This window comes from Phyllostomus hastatus, unplaced genomic scaffold (assembly GCF_019186645.2).
Source record: "Phyllostomus hastatus isolate PE091 unplaced genomic scaffold, TTU_PhHast_1.1 phas_contig_148, whole genome shotgun sequence".
Taxonomy (NCBI): domain Eukaryota; kingdom Metazoa; phylum Chordata; class Mammalia; order Chiroptera; family Phyllostomidae; genus Phyllostomus; species Phyllostomus hastatus.
In genome coordinates this window covers 12425369-12440662 of record NW_025333607.1, presented here as the reverse complement: position 1 = coordinate 12440662, position 15294 = coordinate 12425369, and the positions used below count along the sequence as shown (strand labels likewise).

The following is a 15294-nucleotide window of genomic DNA, read 5'->3' as shown; positions in this document are numbered from 1 at the left end:
TACAAAATGGGGTAACTAGAAAGCACTCCAAGGAAAGCTGTGCTAGCGTGGCACTGAGAATCTTTGAATTTTCAGAACTGTCGTGCATCCTTTTGTATTCAGAGCGATAGATAGCACTTTTTCAACAAGGTTTAAACGCCCACGTGTACAGCCACTAGGAGTCTCCAGGCCCAGGTGGTGTCAGGCTGCCGACGCCCAGCATCAGGCCCCGTCTCGGGGAGACCCGGATCCCTCCAGCAGGAAACAATAGGGAAGGATCAGAAAAGAGTTGTCAGTTGAGAAGCACTCATTTACCGGGATATTCAGCCAGCCTGTAAATGATTTATTCATGTCCGGTAGATGGAAAGCCAGAGTGAAATGTGAGAATTCAAGAGTCAGAAAAGACAGAACCCGGTCAAATTCAGACCTAACCATCTGTCTGCCACTTACTGTGTTTGGGGGGGGGTAGGTGGGGGAGGCCCTCGAGGGACATCACTCAGCTCTTAGGGGCCCAGTGACCCCCTCCCACCCTCTGAGTAGTTGCCCAGCCTGCTTGGCTTCTGCGCCTTCGTTAGTGCCCAGCGCCCTCTACTGGCAGCAGGCGGAGTCTTTCTCCCTCCCAGAAACTGGTAGTTTTTTTGATGGTTGGCAGGAGAGCAGCTAAAGAATCTCTTTCTATAGAATTGCCATTCGAGCCTTCACTTCAATAGCTCTCAGATTTTTTTAAAAGCAAGATTTTTTTAAAGATCTTCTTTATTTTAGACAGAGGGAAGGGAAAGAGAAAGAGCAGGAGAGAAACATCAGTGTGTGGTTGCCGCTTACGCATCCCCTACTGGAGACCTGGCCTGCAACCCAGGCGTGTGCCCTGACTGGGAATTGAACCAGCAACCCTTTGGTTCACAGGCCAGTGCTCAATCCACTGAGCCACAGCAGCCGGGGCTCAGATTTTATTTTGGTAAAATATTCAGTTCTAATCATTTTCCCCAACAACCATGTCTACAAGCAAAAGTTTTAAGTAGGTCTACACATCCCAGGGGACATGCTGTGTGAGCTGCTGAGGGGTGGTGAATAAACCCGGAATTCTGTTTTCTAAAATGCATCGTATTAGTACAGTGGTCCATGTCTCCATTCAATAAGTATTTGTCGAGCACCTTTTCAGCACCAGGCACTAAGAAAGGAGACAACAATCTACGCCCAGATGTAGATTATCCTCCAGTGGGGAGAGGCACATTTCATAAGCAAAGAAAATAAACAGTATGGAAATTGGTAGTATGGAAAAAGATAGCCTTGCCCTGCCTGGTGTGGCTCAGTGGATTGAGCTCCAGACTGCAAACCAAAGGGTTGCCGGTTCGATTCCCAGTCAGGGCACATGCCTGGGTTGCAGGCCAGGTCCCCAGTTGGGAGCACAGGAGTAGTGCCGTGGAGTCTGACGGGCAGCACCTCCCTAACCTTTACCAGAACCTGCCCAGAACTGTTAATACCAGGGGTTCAGTTCCTGGACTTTCTGGGGGGGCACTTTCAACCTTGAGAGCCCCCCAACAGGCTGCGGTTCAATGTGGAAATCCGAGCACATCGATTTAACTCTCTTGCCAACGTCCATTGAAGTGACCAAAGAAACGTAAGGAGGAGGCTCTGTGTTAGCACCGGAAACCAGGGATGGAGCAAGGCTGCCACCTCAGAGGGGTCAGTAAGGGAAGCGGACCCCCAGCAGAAGCCCAGTAACACCCCTGCACGCAGACCGCAAGGGCTGGACCGGCTGCGGTCACACGTGAGGACGACGAGACGGCCGGTCCGTGTTCAGTGTGAGCCTCCTCACTTCCCGCCTTTCGTGTCACAAGAAAGGGGCCGCTTCAGCGTCACAGTCTTTCCACTTTGACAGTCAAAGTGCGTTTGCCCGTGGGGAGCTGAGCGTCGCGGGGCACGGCTGGGGCTGGCGAGCTGCAGGGGCTAACGGTGCCAGTTAGGAAGGGGGCACCAGCCCGGCCAGCAGCTCACTGCCTCGACAGAGAAGCGCCTTGGGCGCACACCTCCCGCCAGTGAAAACCACCTCTGATTACGCAAGGTAAACCTGCTCTCCATCTAATCATTCCCCTTCCCCTCCAAGTGTGCTTCTTAAGATGCGCACAGATAGCCCCGTCACCTGGAGAAAACTGTTCTCAAGTACCCAAACTAGAACACTAATCCTGGGCAACAGAGAAGCATCCTGTGGCAGCCATGAACACACACCCTTCAGATCCCCTACCATGGGGACCACAGTTGACTGACAGTCCCACCCGTGGCCCCTCTGGGGCCACTCAGTGCTCACCCGGGCCATACTTTCCAGCCAATGAGCACGGTAGGGGTCCTAAGGCAGGCCCACTCCCGTGAGCTGCCGGACTCCAATGGATGACAGGTCCGGGGACCTTCCATCCACCTTGTTGAAACTTCCCTGTGACTCCACTGCAGCCTGAGAGTCTCCCTGCACAGTCCTCTCTTCCCTGTCCTCCCGTGGGTGTCCATGGGTGTCCATCCTGCTCGTGCAGACTCCTCCCATCCTCTGCACTGGCCCTAATGAATCCTTGTACATCTAATCCCATCCTGGAAGGCCTAAACTCACGCACATGCGGACACACTTAAGGAATAACTGTAAAGGACCTAATGTGAAGAATCACAGGAAATGTGTGTGTCCCTACAAAAGAAAAACAGAAGATAGCCCTAGCTGGCCCCAGCCAGCCCCGAGAGCGTTCAGAAGGCGTACCGCCCAGGTACTCTTCATTTAAAAAGAAATCTCCCTAAGAATACCAGCAGAAGACAAAAAATAAAAACAACGGAAGGATTGGCCAGACCATGCTACAGAATGATAGTTGGACCAAAAAAAAAACAAAAAACAAACAAAAACAACAAAAGAGGGGAGGAGAGTTGGCATACAATTAAAAATAAATGGAAACCATGAAAAACAGAGAGCAGCGTCTCCATACGGCTGTTTCTATCATCATGAAACAAGGCAAGCGTCCAAAATATTACTGAAAGATTAATAATAATAATTTAAGGCCCTGGCTGGCGTAGCTCAGTGGATTGAGCGTGGGCTGCGAACCAAAGTGTCGAAGGTTCAATTCCCAGTCAGGGTACATGCCTGGGTTGCGGGCCATGACCCCCAGCAACCGCACATTGATGTTTCTCTCGCTCCCTCCCTTCCCTCTCTAAAAATAAATAAAATCTTTAAAAAATAATAATAATAATAATTTAGCCCTGGCTGGCGTAGCTCAGTGGATTGAGCACAGGCTGGGAACCAAAGTGTCCCAGGTTTGATTCCCAGTCAGGGCACATGCCTGGGTTGCAGGCCATGACCCCCAGCAACCGCACACTGATGTTTCTCTCTCCCTATCTCCCTCCTTTCCCTCTCTAAAAATAAATAAATAAAATCTTTAAAAAAATAAAAATAAAAAAATAGCCCTGGCCAGGTGGCTCCGTTGGTTGAGTGTCGCCCATATACACCAAAAAGTTGCGGGTTCTAGGCACGGTCTGGACACATGCCTGGGTTGCAGGTCCAATCCCTGGTCAGTATGTATATAGGTGGCCACTGACCGATGTTTCTCACATCAATGCTTCTCTCCTTCCCTTCCTCTCTCTCTGAAATCAATCTAAAAAATATAAATATGTGTGTGTGTATGTGTGTATCTGCATCTCGGGTGAAGATAAAATAAATACACTTCTTTTTTGAAACAGCTCTTTCCCGCAGACATCTAGGATCAAACGCCACGTCCGTGCCGCCATGACAGATTAAGCCCAATTTGAGCCTGTGTATTTTACTCACTCTTACAAAGTCCCACCTGCTGCAACCCACAGCTGGCAAATTGCGGCATCCCAGAAAATGTTTTTCTTTCTCTAAGACTTTAAGCCCTGTGATCTCCTTGAATAGCCATGCAATTTCTGAAATGACTACCTGCTGCCCCACTCTGCCCGAGACCTTCCACCGACTGGCTCTTTTCCGTGTGAGAACCACACCTGCACGCACACGGACACCCTGCTGGTGCCGTGACGGGAACCACCAGTCTCCCTCCCCCTCGGAGTCACCACCGCGGCTCTACACGCGTCCCCGAGTCTGCAGCCTGGGTCAACTGCATAAATTCCTTGAAAATGCAACTTACCTAATGACACAAGGTGAAACGAAAAATCTCAACAGCTTTAAGTTTATTAAATTAAGTTTGTTATTAAAAAACGTTCCCACAAAAACATCAGGCCTGGGTGGTTTCACACGTGAATTCCGTAAATGTAATAATGGGAAAGAGCGTAGTCAGAACTGGGTTATTAAAAAGTCAGCTTCGGGAGCATTTGCGTTCTTGCTCCCTGGCCTAGATCTTCAGTTTGACTCAAACTCACAAAAATTCTCCAAAAAAAGGAAAAAGATCAGCTTGACTATCAGCAGGAATAACGGCCAAGAGTCAACATCACGCAGGCTGTGAAGGCCGGACTGGAAGGAACTGGGAGACCAGCTCGGATGGAGTTCATTTCTTCCGCCCCTTCGACGGCTTGGCAAACAGAGCCGGGTCGATCTGCTCCCGCGCCAGGCCCCGCACGGAGAAGAGCCGCGCCGCCCGCTCCTGGAGGGTGCCCCCACACTTCAGCCCCAGGGCCGACAGCGCGCCCTTGAGCTTCTCCAGGCCCAGCGACTCCATCTCTGCGGCAGAGGTGAAGGCCAGCAGATCCAGAGATTCCTGTTCAACGGCCTGAGAAGGGGACAAAAGAAAAAAGAAGGAAAAAAAAAATGTATTTAAAACAGGCTTCTTTTTCTTTCTCTGAATAAGGCTTTAACTGCCAGCTACATTCTATTTCTCAAGGAATTTTCCGCTATTTTGCCTTCTCTCACTATTGCATTTTAATAATCATCTAAATGCTTTTCCACAGACATTCTGAAGACGCACAATAACCCTTCAGAACAGGAACAGAAGTTACAGGAGTCCTACATTTAAGAGCCTTAATATTACACAAACGGTTCCAGGACATTCTTTTCTGGCTTCCCCAATGAGAACTAAAACAGCGCCACACCTGACCACCCCCACACCGCGGCCACAGGGAAGAGCAGCCCCCAATAAAGCTCCACGTTAACGAGGTTCCCGGGCCTGTGACTCTAGAATCCCACGCTCCTCACGTTTTCTATTCTGACTGAGTAACTACGGCCGGTTGTCCACGTCCCCACTCAGAGACACAGCGAGTGCAAATGCTGTCCACCAGGCCTGCAGCCGTCCCCCCAACCCGGAGCCCCCCCGACTGGGGGACAGACTAACACCGTCGCTGACGGACGGACGGCCTGCGACCGGCAGGCGAACACATGCACATTCGAGGGTTTTTAGGGTGCACTTTCACACAGTAACTTATTATTTTTAAGACATTGAGGAGAGCTAGGGACAGACTTTTTATCTTCCTGTTTAATTTTTTTTCAAAGCCACTTTCTTAGATTTCTGGAGAGAACCTTGCTTGGCTTCACTATTTGCGGCCAAATCCCAGACCACCACTCAAGACTCTTTGGAGAGTCACTCCCGGTTGCTCTGAACACCAGAGCTACGGCTGCAAGGCCAACAACAAAATGTTCCGCGGTTGAAGGCTCCGGGGCTGAAAGCCCAATCAGGTTTTACTTCATCTTCCTTTATTCATTTTCCTTAAGACTCTGGTCAGGATAAAGCCCCTAATGTATACAAGGAACGTAAAAGTGACACGTCACAACTCCAGGGAGGACGTGACGGTCGACTGCCCACCCCTGACACAGAAAACCCCATCGCCCTCCCGAGAAGAGGCCACCTGTGCGTCTCTGCCTCTTTCCTGGGGGCCGGGAAGGTGCTGGTCAAACAAGTAACAGGCTTCGCGTCCATTAAAGGACGCCAAGTCGTTCAAGTTTTATCTGCTGTGAAAAGTAAATCATTAAAACATCCAAGATTTTTTTCCTGGAAGTCAGTCCATTGAAGGCAGCAAATAACCGACTATTAGAGGGAGAATGCGCCCAGTGAAAATAAATGTTTACAAGGCTAAGTGTGGGACGTAAAGGCTCACTGGTAAATTAAAGTCGAGCTGCTCCTCTTCTACAGTGACCATCGTCACAGCCAGCGGATGGGCACGTTCAAATACTGTCCCAGGAAAGAGCAACACTGAGTAACCAGTCTCACGACATGAAAACGAGCACATTTCACCAGGTCTAAAGCACCACCTACCTTAATATGCCTTACTGTTGTCTGTATTACTAAGAAGGGATAAATAATACAATTACGCTCTAATGTGATACACATCCAAATTCAGAGATTAAAAACTGAAAACACACCTTAGAATTCATGAAAGGACACCACCTAGTGGCAAAAATATGTAAATTCTGGAGCTAAAAAAAAGTCGAAGGATTTTGAGGGGTCAAGGCGAGCTTACCCATCCTCGATCTGCTCTCCACTGCTGACTGGTAAACGAGCTTCCTTCCCACTAAGCAGCTGATGGGGGAAGCACATTCTCATGACTTACTGTGGAGACTAAACTGATTTCGCCACGTTAGACGGCGGCCCCCAAAACGACGTACCGTGCTCCCCGACTGGCGTTCCTCCAGCTGGGCCAGGGGCACGTGCCCCCTCTCCTCTGCGGGTGCGGCCTGGGCAGCGGGCTCCCCCTGGGCTGCGTCCTCCGTCTCTCTCTCTGCACGCAGTCCAGTCCCAGCTGCCTGCTCGTCCGCGGGTCCTCCGCTGTCTGCCCCCGCTTCCCCCTGGGTTTTCTCCGTTTGTGTCTCCGCCTTCCCTTCTGCACGCAGCTCCGCAGGCGCCGATCCCGGCTGAGCATGCCTGCCCTCTGCAGCTCCACTCCTCAGGGCAGCCGAGGGGCCCTGCGGCTTTCCCAGCGAGCTGCAGCCTGCACCCAGTACTCCTGCCTTCTGAGAACTGCTGCTGGGAAACTCAGCGGCCGTCGCAACGCCGCCACTGCCATTTTCTGGAACCGGAAAGCTCATTCCTGAAGTGCCAGGTGCCTCTTCACTGTCATCATCTGAGCTCCCGGAGCCGGATCCCTCGGCCGCCTCCAGGCCATCGGTGCCCAACCTGCCAGACACGACAGGACGGGTCAGTGCTGTTCACAGCTTCTCCTTACAGAGGGGCTGCGATCTGGTCAGGAATCAGACTCTGACCGCATGAAAGTATCAGCTGGCTTGAGACAGAGAGCAGGTAAGTTTCAGAAAAAGATACCCCAGAAGCATAAAGAGAAGAAAAAAAATTCAGCACCGGAACCAACCACTCCAAGGACCCAAGAGGATCTCCTTTTTTAAGTTGTGACTCTCATAGAACGACACAGGTTTTATTTAAAGCCTTTCCCCCTACACTGCATGGATTTCCACTGTTAGGTAACATTCAACTGGAAATGGATAAACAGCTGCGGTACAGCCCCACTGTGCAGCAGTAGTACTTGCAACAAAAGGAATGAATTACTGACACACGTAATCCCGCCGACGGAGCCCAAAAGCACTCTGTAAGTGGAAGAAGCCAGACACAGAGGCTACGGGCCACTCCGGAACAGACAAACCACAGGAACAAACACTGTACCTGCAATCAGTGGTTGCCGGGGGAGGGAACTAACTGCAAAGGGGCACGTGGGAAACGTTTAGGGTGATCTTTGGCTAATAATTATCTTTCTATCCTCAAAGGGGAAGCCCACGAGGAAGCAAGACCCATGTGGACTTATCCAGAACGTGGCCCGAGGGAGCCAGGCTGGTGACCAGAGGGCCAGCGGGAAGGGCGGGAGAGCTACCAGAAGAACAGGTAAGATCAGGTGCTGCTGTGCTTCAGGCCCCCGAGTGCCCAGGCGGTGCGGAGGGCCTGGCAAAGTGGCCGCAGACCTCAGTCATGACTGGGAAAACCCCAGAAAAAGCAGAACCGCCTGGAAGGTACAGCCCCGGTATCTCCACCGGGGATTTCTGAAAGTTAACTCTTTTGACACCAAGTAGTGACTCAAGGATAAAGCAGTTTTTGTGATCTTTCACGGTAAGGACAAATACTGTGCTTCAGGCTCTGCTAACGGCACCCGCAGCGGAAACCGTTACCGGCGTGTGCAGGGTGGCAGTCCTGGCTCCGAAGGCCGAAGCTCCCAGGAAAGTCCTGGGCGCCCGTCAGGCATCACCGAGAGACGCGTTTGTGCCGCCGAGGCAAGAAGGACACACCCTGCCAGTCCCCAAGGACCCATTTGGAACGAAAAGGGACACACTTACCAAAAGCACGTCCTTTTGGCGGCGCTGCATCCTCTGTCTGTCTCTGATTTGTTGGGCCGCTTCCGAGTCTCGCCGAGTTCTGCCGATACCACCTTGCTGGAGGCGGCCTGCATACCTAGCCAGAGATTTCAACAACTCACACCTACTGTCAGGACTAAGTCTAATTAGAGAAATTATAAGTAATCCGGATTGCAAAACAGCTGCAATCTAAAGCTCTAAATTCAAATTTCTGAAGGTATCAAAATTTAATACGGCTAAAATGAGATGACTCTCAAATCTACAGATTTGAAGTTAGAAGCACTCTGGCTCCGGAGCCAGAACGGTAGGCACCGGTGTCCGGTTTGTAAACCTCGGGGCTGCCGGTTCAAACCCAGCCCTCCCCAAGCACAGGGCTTCATCTCCCCGTGCTCGTTACTCGCTCCCTTGTGGCGCTGTAACCTTTGTGATGGAAAAGAGTCCTTCTCATTCAGCTGTACCTGCAACAGACCCAGCATAACGCTCCGGACTCTAATGAACGTTCGTGACAACCACTCTTATTTAAAACCGTTGAGAAAACCGACCTAACACTGAAAGCGCATGTGCTGAGGGCCAGGCACCCCCGAACGACTTAGCCCACCCCCATAAAGCACACACAGTGGTCTTAACTGGGGCCCACGGGACTCAGGCGGCAAGGACACCAAACGCTGTGTGGGTCTGTGGTCTTTCTTCCCTAGGCTGCGAGACGTACTGTGCTCGACAGGGAGGGGAGAGGTCTGCACCTTTCAGCAGATTCTCAGAGGTCAGTGATGCAAAGAAGCGGAAGAACTGCTCTCTGCGTGCAGTGCGGAAGGGTCTGGAACAGCCGGCTTCGGGGGTGCCGGCCAGCCGCAGCAAGGAGCTCCGATTCTCACCTTTGAGGACGGAGTCCTCCAGGCGCTCCGCCATCTCGTGGCACTGCTGCAGGTAGCCGGGGTTGGCGAAGCAGTGCCTGGGCTCTGCGAGCTTCCGCTGCAGCCGCTCCAGGCGCTTCTGCTCCTTCTCGGCTTCTCGCTCAGCCTGTTGTTTCACCCACTCGGCCATTCTGGGGACGGGAGAGAGACGTGCAACTGAAGGGACATTCATATCCATACACACACTCCCCCAACAAACTAATGCACTCTTTTTTTAAACAAAGATTTTATTTATTTCTAGAGAGAGGGCAAGGGAGAAAAAGAGGGAGAGAAACATGAACGTGTGAGAGATACATCGATCATCTGCCTCTTGCACGCCCCCAACTGGGAACCTAGCCTGCAACCCAGGCGTGAGCCGAGACTGGGAGTGAACCAGCGACCTTTGGGTGCGCAGGCTGGCACTCGATCCACTGAGGCACACCAGCAGCCAGGACTGTGCTCTTGCTTACACTGTGATGTTCCCTCAGGAGCGGTGCCACGCTTACTACCAGCATATTGTAATGGAGTTAACTAAGACCCGAAAATAATTATATTATGGAAAAGGTAATATCTGATAACCACATATTAGAGCACAAATATTTCAAGTTTACATTTCTGATATGCATGGCGTATATATAATCACCACTGATAGAAAAGTTTGTTTCTTTAAAAAAAAAAACACAAACAAATGGCATCTTACGCTTTCTCGTGGTTGACATCTCGTAGTCTCCTCCCACTGAGGTCTCGGCAAGCCTCTCGGTTGGTTGTCTTCTCAATCTGAGCACCGAGTGCTCTGAGCATGGACCCGAAACCTGAGCAAACACAGGTGGAGAAGGCAGGTCCGAAAGGGCTCAAGGACGGCCAAATGCCGAACTCGTGACAACAGTAATCCGTCACAAGGTTAAAGGTGATCTCTGCTTTCTTTTTGTTTTTTTCCCCCCAAGGTTTTATTTATTTTTAGAGAGAGGAGAAGGGAGGGAGAAAGAGAGGGAGATAGACATTTACTGATTGCCTCTCACACACCTCCCAACCAGAGACCTGGCCCGCAACCCAGGCATGTGCTCAGGCCAGGAACCGAACTGGCAACCTTTTGGTCCACGAGAGGACGCCCAACCCACTGAGCCACACCAGTCAGAGCTCTTTCTCTTTTCTTTTTTAAATGAAGGAAATGAACACAAGATTGGAACCCAGGGCGCAAGGGTAAAAGTACTGATCGCCTTGCTTCAACCCCATGCCTCTCGCGCTCTCTCTTGTATTTCTGAACTATTGTACCTGCTCCACTGAGCTACTCTAGAGGGCTTTACGTGAGGCCAGAAGGCACAAGATTCCCAAGTTAAGAGCTTTAAAAAGTATATGGTGAGATTTTAGTCAGTTTAAAAGGAAAGGCAATTTTAAGCTGCCTGATAGGACAAACTTCATTCTCACTGACATAACTGCAGACAGCAGGAGGATTATAATCTGAGATATCAGTTCTCAGAAAACCAACCCAATCACTGTAGATTTTGAGAAAGCTTAGGGACTGCATTTTAGTGCATCAGGAGAAAGACTATGAACTGTTCATGTTCGGTCTTTGCTAGTCTAGTTTCTTCTCCTTCCTTAGATGTGTCCACATAACCAACACCTTAACCTACCCCAACAGACAAACGCAGTTGTATTTCACAGCGACTTTGGACCTCCCTTGGAAATACAATGAGACCAAATGCTGATCAAGTAGATGTGATTGTTTTTACACACTTTCCTTGGCAGATTGGACAGAATGCTGATGACCATCTCTCTTCATCTAATCTTCCCCAAAGCTTTAGCGCCTAGGATGCCTCAGGGCTACCCAGCTGGAGGAGGTGGGAACAGTGGCAGAGAGTATCTTCCTCAAAGAGAACAAAAGAGAAGATCTTCAAAACCAGGTAAGAAGAAAGAGGATTCTGCAAGGGAAAACCAGAAGGCTGGGGTACCAGAGACCCAGGAGTTTTTTACATCCAGCTCGAGACTGCAGGAGGGCCACAGCTGGGCAAGCGGTGGCTTCCAGACCCACCTCCTTTCCCACCGCGCAGTCTGGGCTCCAAGCTGTACACGGCCCCATGCTGCACTGCGGCCCCGGAGTCGACGGGCGCTCCGTTGCACTTCACAAAGAAGCATTCCTCGGGGACGTCCTGGGGACAAATGGGGTTTTTTAAATGCTGTTTATGAGACATTACGAGTTCCTCGCAGGAAGGGTCTTAGCTTATTACCCTTGTATTACTCCAGGGACAGGCAGGTAGTGTGTGTTCAATGAATATTTGTCTAACTGAAAATGAAAACTATTAAAAGAAAAAAAGTCATTTCACTTGACGTGTTCTGGGTGCAGTATTTTCTGATACCTAATCAGGAGATACATATATACACACACACACCAGAACTTTTTGTCTTCTGGATGAAAATAAAAACTGCTTCTTTCTTCTCCTCCAGCAGCAGGTCAGAAGGCTGTAGAGGGCACGGACCCAGTGACTCTGGAGGTCCTAGGCACGCTGCCTGACTTTTCCAAAAAGGTAAATTCAAGACTGGCCCCAAGTTTAAATGTGAAAATCCACACCCTGAAAAGTGTAAGTAGAAGGACAAGAAGAGGGGAGGGAAGGAGACACAGATACGGTTCTAAACCCACCTACACACGCGCTAACCGTTTCGGGACAAGACCCTGGCTCTTCGGCGAGCACTGCCGAGGCCCAGGTGCCCCCAAACCCGCTCTGTGTGTTTCAAAAATCCTCAGATCAAGCGGTGAAAAGAAATTGTAAAAACGGTAAGTCTTTCTGAACAAATTTCTGATGCTGTAAAATTAAGACAATACAGGAGAATTCTCCAAAGTTACATGGGACCTAGGAGGTGTATGATTAAATTTATAGTATCAAGAACGAAGAGATCTCAACACCAATAGAAGGACAAATACATTACTGGTCTCTTCCTGAAGTGGAAACTATGAACATTCTGAACCACATCACACAGCTGTTTCACTGGGAGCCATTCATTCCTTCAACAGATATTAAGTGCCTACTACTTGCCAGGTACTTTTCAAGTGTTAAGATACTACAGTGAATAATATGGTGGACACAGATCCTGACTCACGGAGCTTACATTCTAATGGGGCAAGACAGGTAATGAACAAATTATATGAGGGCTGTCCAGAAGGTATCCTGCCGTGTGCTATGAAAAATAAGACATTTATTGACGATACAAGAACCATGGTACACCGGCCACTGACGCCTCCGTCCCCTTCAAAGTAGGCACCTTGGGCCCCCACACAGCCCTCCCAATCGCCATCAGTTGCCCCCTCATAGTTTCCTGACTCTCACTGATGGTCTGAAATCTCCTCCCTTTCAAAGATTATTTTAGTTTTGGGAGAAGACAGAAGTCATAGGGCACTGAATCTGGGCTGTAGGGGGGCTGAGTCACCTGGGTGATTCGATGTTTCACCAAAATGCTGTTTAAGTGGATTAAATCACCTGCAGTTTTCCCAGGCAAACGGGAGGGCAGGAGACGGGAGGGAGGGAACTCAGGCTATGTGCACCGACATGGTTTACATGAAGGACCGCTTCTGTCTGCCAAACGCTGCCTGCTTTAAAGGGCTGCTGTAAAGATTCAATAAGATACATAATACACCTCGTATTTGTTTAAAGTGTATAACTTAAAAGCTACTTTAGTTTCTTTTACTATTTTATATTCCGCATGGCTATGGTATTTCCAAAGTTCTAAATAATTTCAGAAGACATTATAAGGCAAGAAGATCACGGTTCATTTCCAAACAGAACTGCCCACTGAACCAGACAACTGAGCAACAAAATCGCACTTTCTACTTGTTAAGATTCTTTTTAATCAACAACCTAACAGAAAAGAACAAAGAAAAATTAGCATCAATGTAACCATTTTGTGTTTTTAAAAATGTTTTTAACCATTTGTGCCCTACAAAGTACTTCAAATGGGTAGTCCATCAAAGTCAAGTTTACTAACCCATCCAGGGGACGGGGCCTGCACAGCAGGAGGAATTAGGAAGTGTCTCAACAACAACAAAGACAAGAGATATTAAAGGACTAGGGGAAGGGTGGAGTTAGGTGAAATTTAAATGCAAGGGTTTCTGAAGGACTCAAAACAAAGCCCGGCTGTTGTAAAAGGGGAAACTGACCCAGGCTCATTTCTTTGGAAACCACAAAGTTAAGATAAATGTGGAATGTTGTGTCAAAAACCCCTTATCTGAAGCCCCAGCACCTGGGCTGGAAATCCAGCGTGCCGCCCTTCATCAAAGTGGCAGATTCTCAGGCAAGAGTGGGATGCTTCACACTTAGCAATACAATTTCAAACAATGAAGTTTCTTACACTCTGTGATTTTGGAGATCAAGGTCACCCAGTGAATAAGAGAGACTTTCAAGGGAGTCATTACTCCCATATCAAGGGATATTTCACCACTACCCCCATATCCTTGGGAGAAATTGTTTCCTGCTAACCTTGCAGGTGGCTTATCTGAGTCTGTTATCCCAGTCAGATAAACAGCAGGGAGCTACCACTAACTTTACCAGGTGTCAGAATAGTTATGCTTTAAAAAGCATGGGTGTGAACCTGAGCTATTTTTATTTGTTCTAGTATCTAATCAAGCACCCTTTAATAAGTTTTGTGTTCATTTTTGTTGTGGTCATGTTTCTTAAGTACCTGGCTGAATCATTCATTTATATTTCTTTTTTTTTAATAAAAAATTATTTTCCTCCATATTCCTCATAATTAAGATCCTATTTTTTTTCTGGTTTCTTGGATCAATTGTCAGTAAGTTTGGAAACTGTACTCATGAGTTAAGAATTATTTTCAGAGATATTAAAATCCAATTATCTTGGAAAAGATTTCCCCATTTAGAGGGTCAAAAACAGTTCTGAGAGTTTTCAGACTGGCTTGCAGTGTGGGAAAAAATGGGGAAGCTGAAAAACCACATTATTTGCAAGCACGCACTGCTTCTACATGGACCCAGCCCAAGTACAGATTTGGCTGGGACTGCGGTGGAAACATGGATTAAGCTTATAAATAACAAGCAGAGGAAACAGCCTAAGGAAGCAAAGACGAGGCAGTTATAAAGAAAAATACACTTGATCGCGTGCCAACATTAAAATCAGATTCAGGGAGACCGCTCAATTCTTTAGATAACTGAACGGGTTTATTATCTAATATTTTAGTCCGTACAAGTTGGCTTGCTTGACAGTTAAGGAAACTACACACGTAACTTTGCAAGTCCATGACAGGTTTTCAAAAATATGCATGGACAAATGACACCATCAAATGATTCGTGAAAACGTCCAAATGACAGGCCCTAAGAACCAGTGCCCTCAACAGGTCACGTGTGTGTGTTTGGCCGCCCCGACCAGTGAATGACCAGATGAATTCACTCCCCTCGTTTACCACCCTTTCGCCTGGGTTTGGATATCACATACTTCTCTAGGCTAAATGGAATGTTTGATCAGTGGACAAAATGCACGTTACATAACCAAAGAATGAATGTAAGGAAATGTAAGGAAATGAGCCTTGAAAGTCATCTGGTCCAGCTGCCTCATTTACAGGTGAGAAAAAAAACAATACCAAAGTGTTAACTGTTACGCCAGACTGAAGGCTGGACTAGGCATCTGGGAGTGGAGTTTTCCCCCTTTCTGTGAGATGACAAAACAACCATCACCCCAAAACAAAGGAAGGCCTCAGCATCAGTTTGAAGCACCTTGAAACTCATGAGCCCTCAGCCTGAAAAACCGAAAACCTCCAAGAACAGTCCCTCTCCGCACCCAATTCTGTCCCCTTCTTTCCCCTTCCTTCCCAGAACCGCGAATCTCACCTGATCTTGGAAATGGCGGTGGATAAGATCTCGGACGGAGCAGGGGACCAAGGAAGTCCGCACCGCCCGGCACCCGAGGCCGGGACCGTGAACCCACACCAGAGCCGCCGCCTCCGCCATTTCACCAAGTCCCGGAAACTGAGATTCTCGGTGTCTAAGCGCCACGACTAGACTGGCGCCTCTTGATTGCGTCATCGCCCCGCCCCCGGGTCTCCCGTTTGCCCTGCCCCTCCCCTGAGGCCGGCCACGTGATCGGGGCCGCGGAGGCGTGCTGGCAGCGGGAGGGGAACCGGAAGAGCCTGCAGAAGGCCGATAAGACCGCGGAGCACCAGGGCGAGGCGTTGCTAGGGGAAGTTGCTAGGGCGGGGCTCCAGGGACCC

General features: G+C 49.2%; 1 protein-coding gene across 1 annotated transcript; it reads right to left on the bottom strand.

Moving 5' to 3' along the window:
• Nucleotides 1-4132: 4132 nt before the first annotated feature.
• On the bottom strand, nt 4133-15068 carry SDE2 (SDE2 telomere maintenance homolog). Its single transcript, XM_045860891.1, has 7 exons — nt 14915-15068; nt 11117-11234; nt 9788-9899; nt 9070-9239; nt 8180-8294; nt 6512-7019; nt 4133-4685 (listed from the first exon to the last, which is right to left on the bottom strand). The coding sequence occupies exons 1-7, from the start codon at nt 15032-15034 to the stop codon at nt 4464-4466; spliced, it is 1365 nt and encodes a 454-aa protein (XP_045716847.1). The 5' UTR covers nt 15035-15068; the 3' UTR covers nt 4133-4463.
• Between the last annotated feature and the right edge of the window lie 226 nt (nt 15069-15294).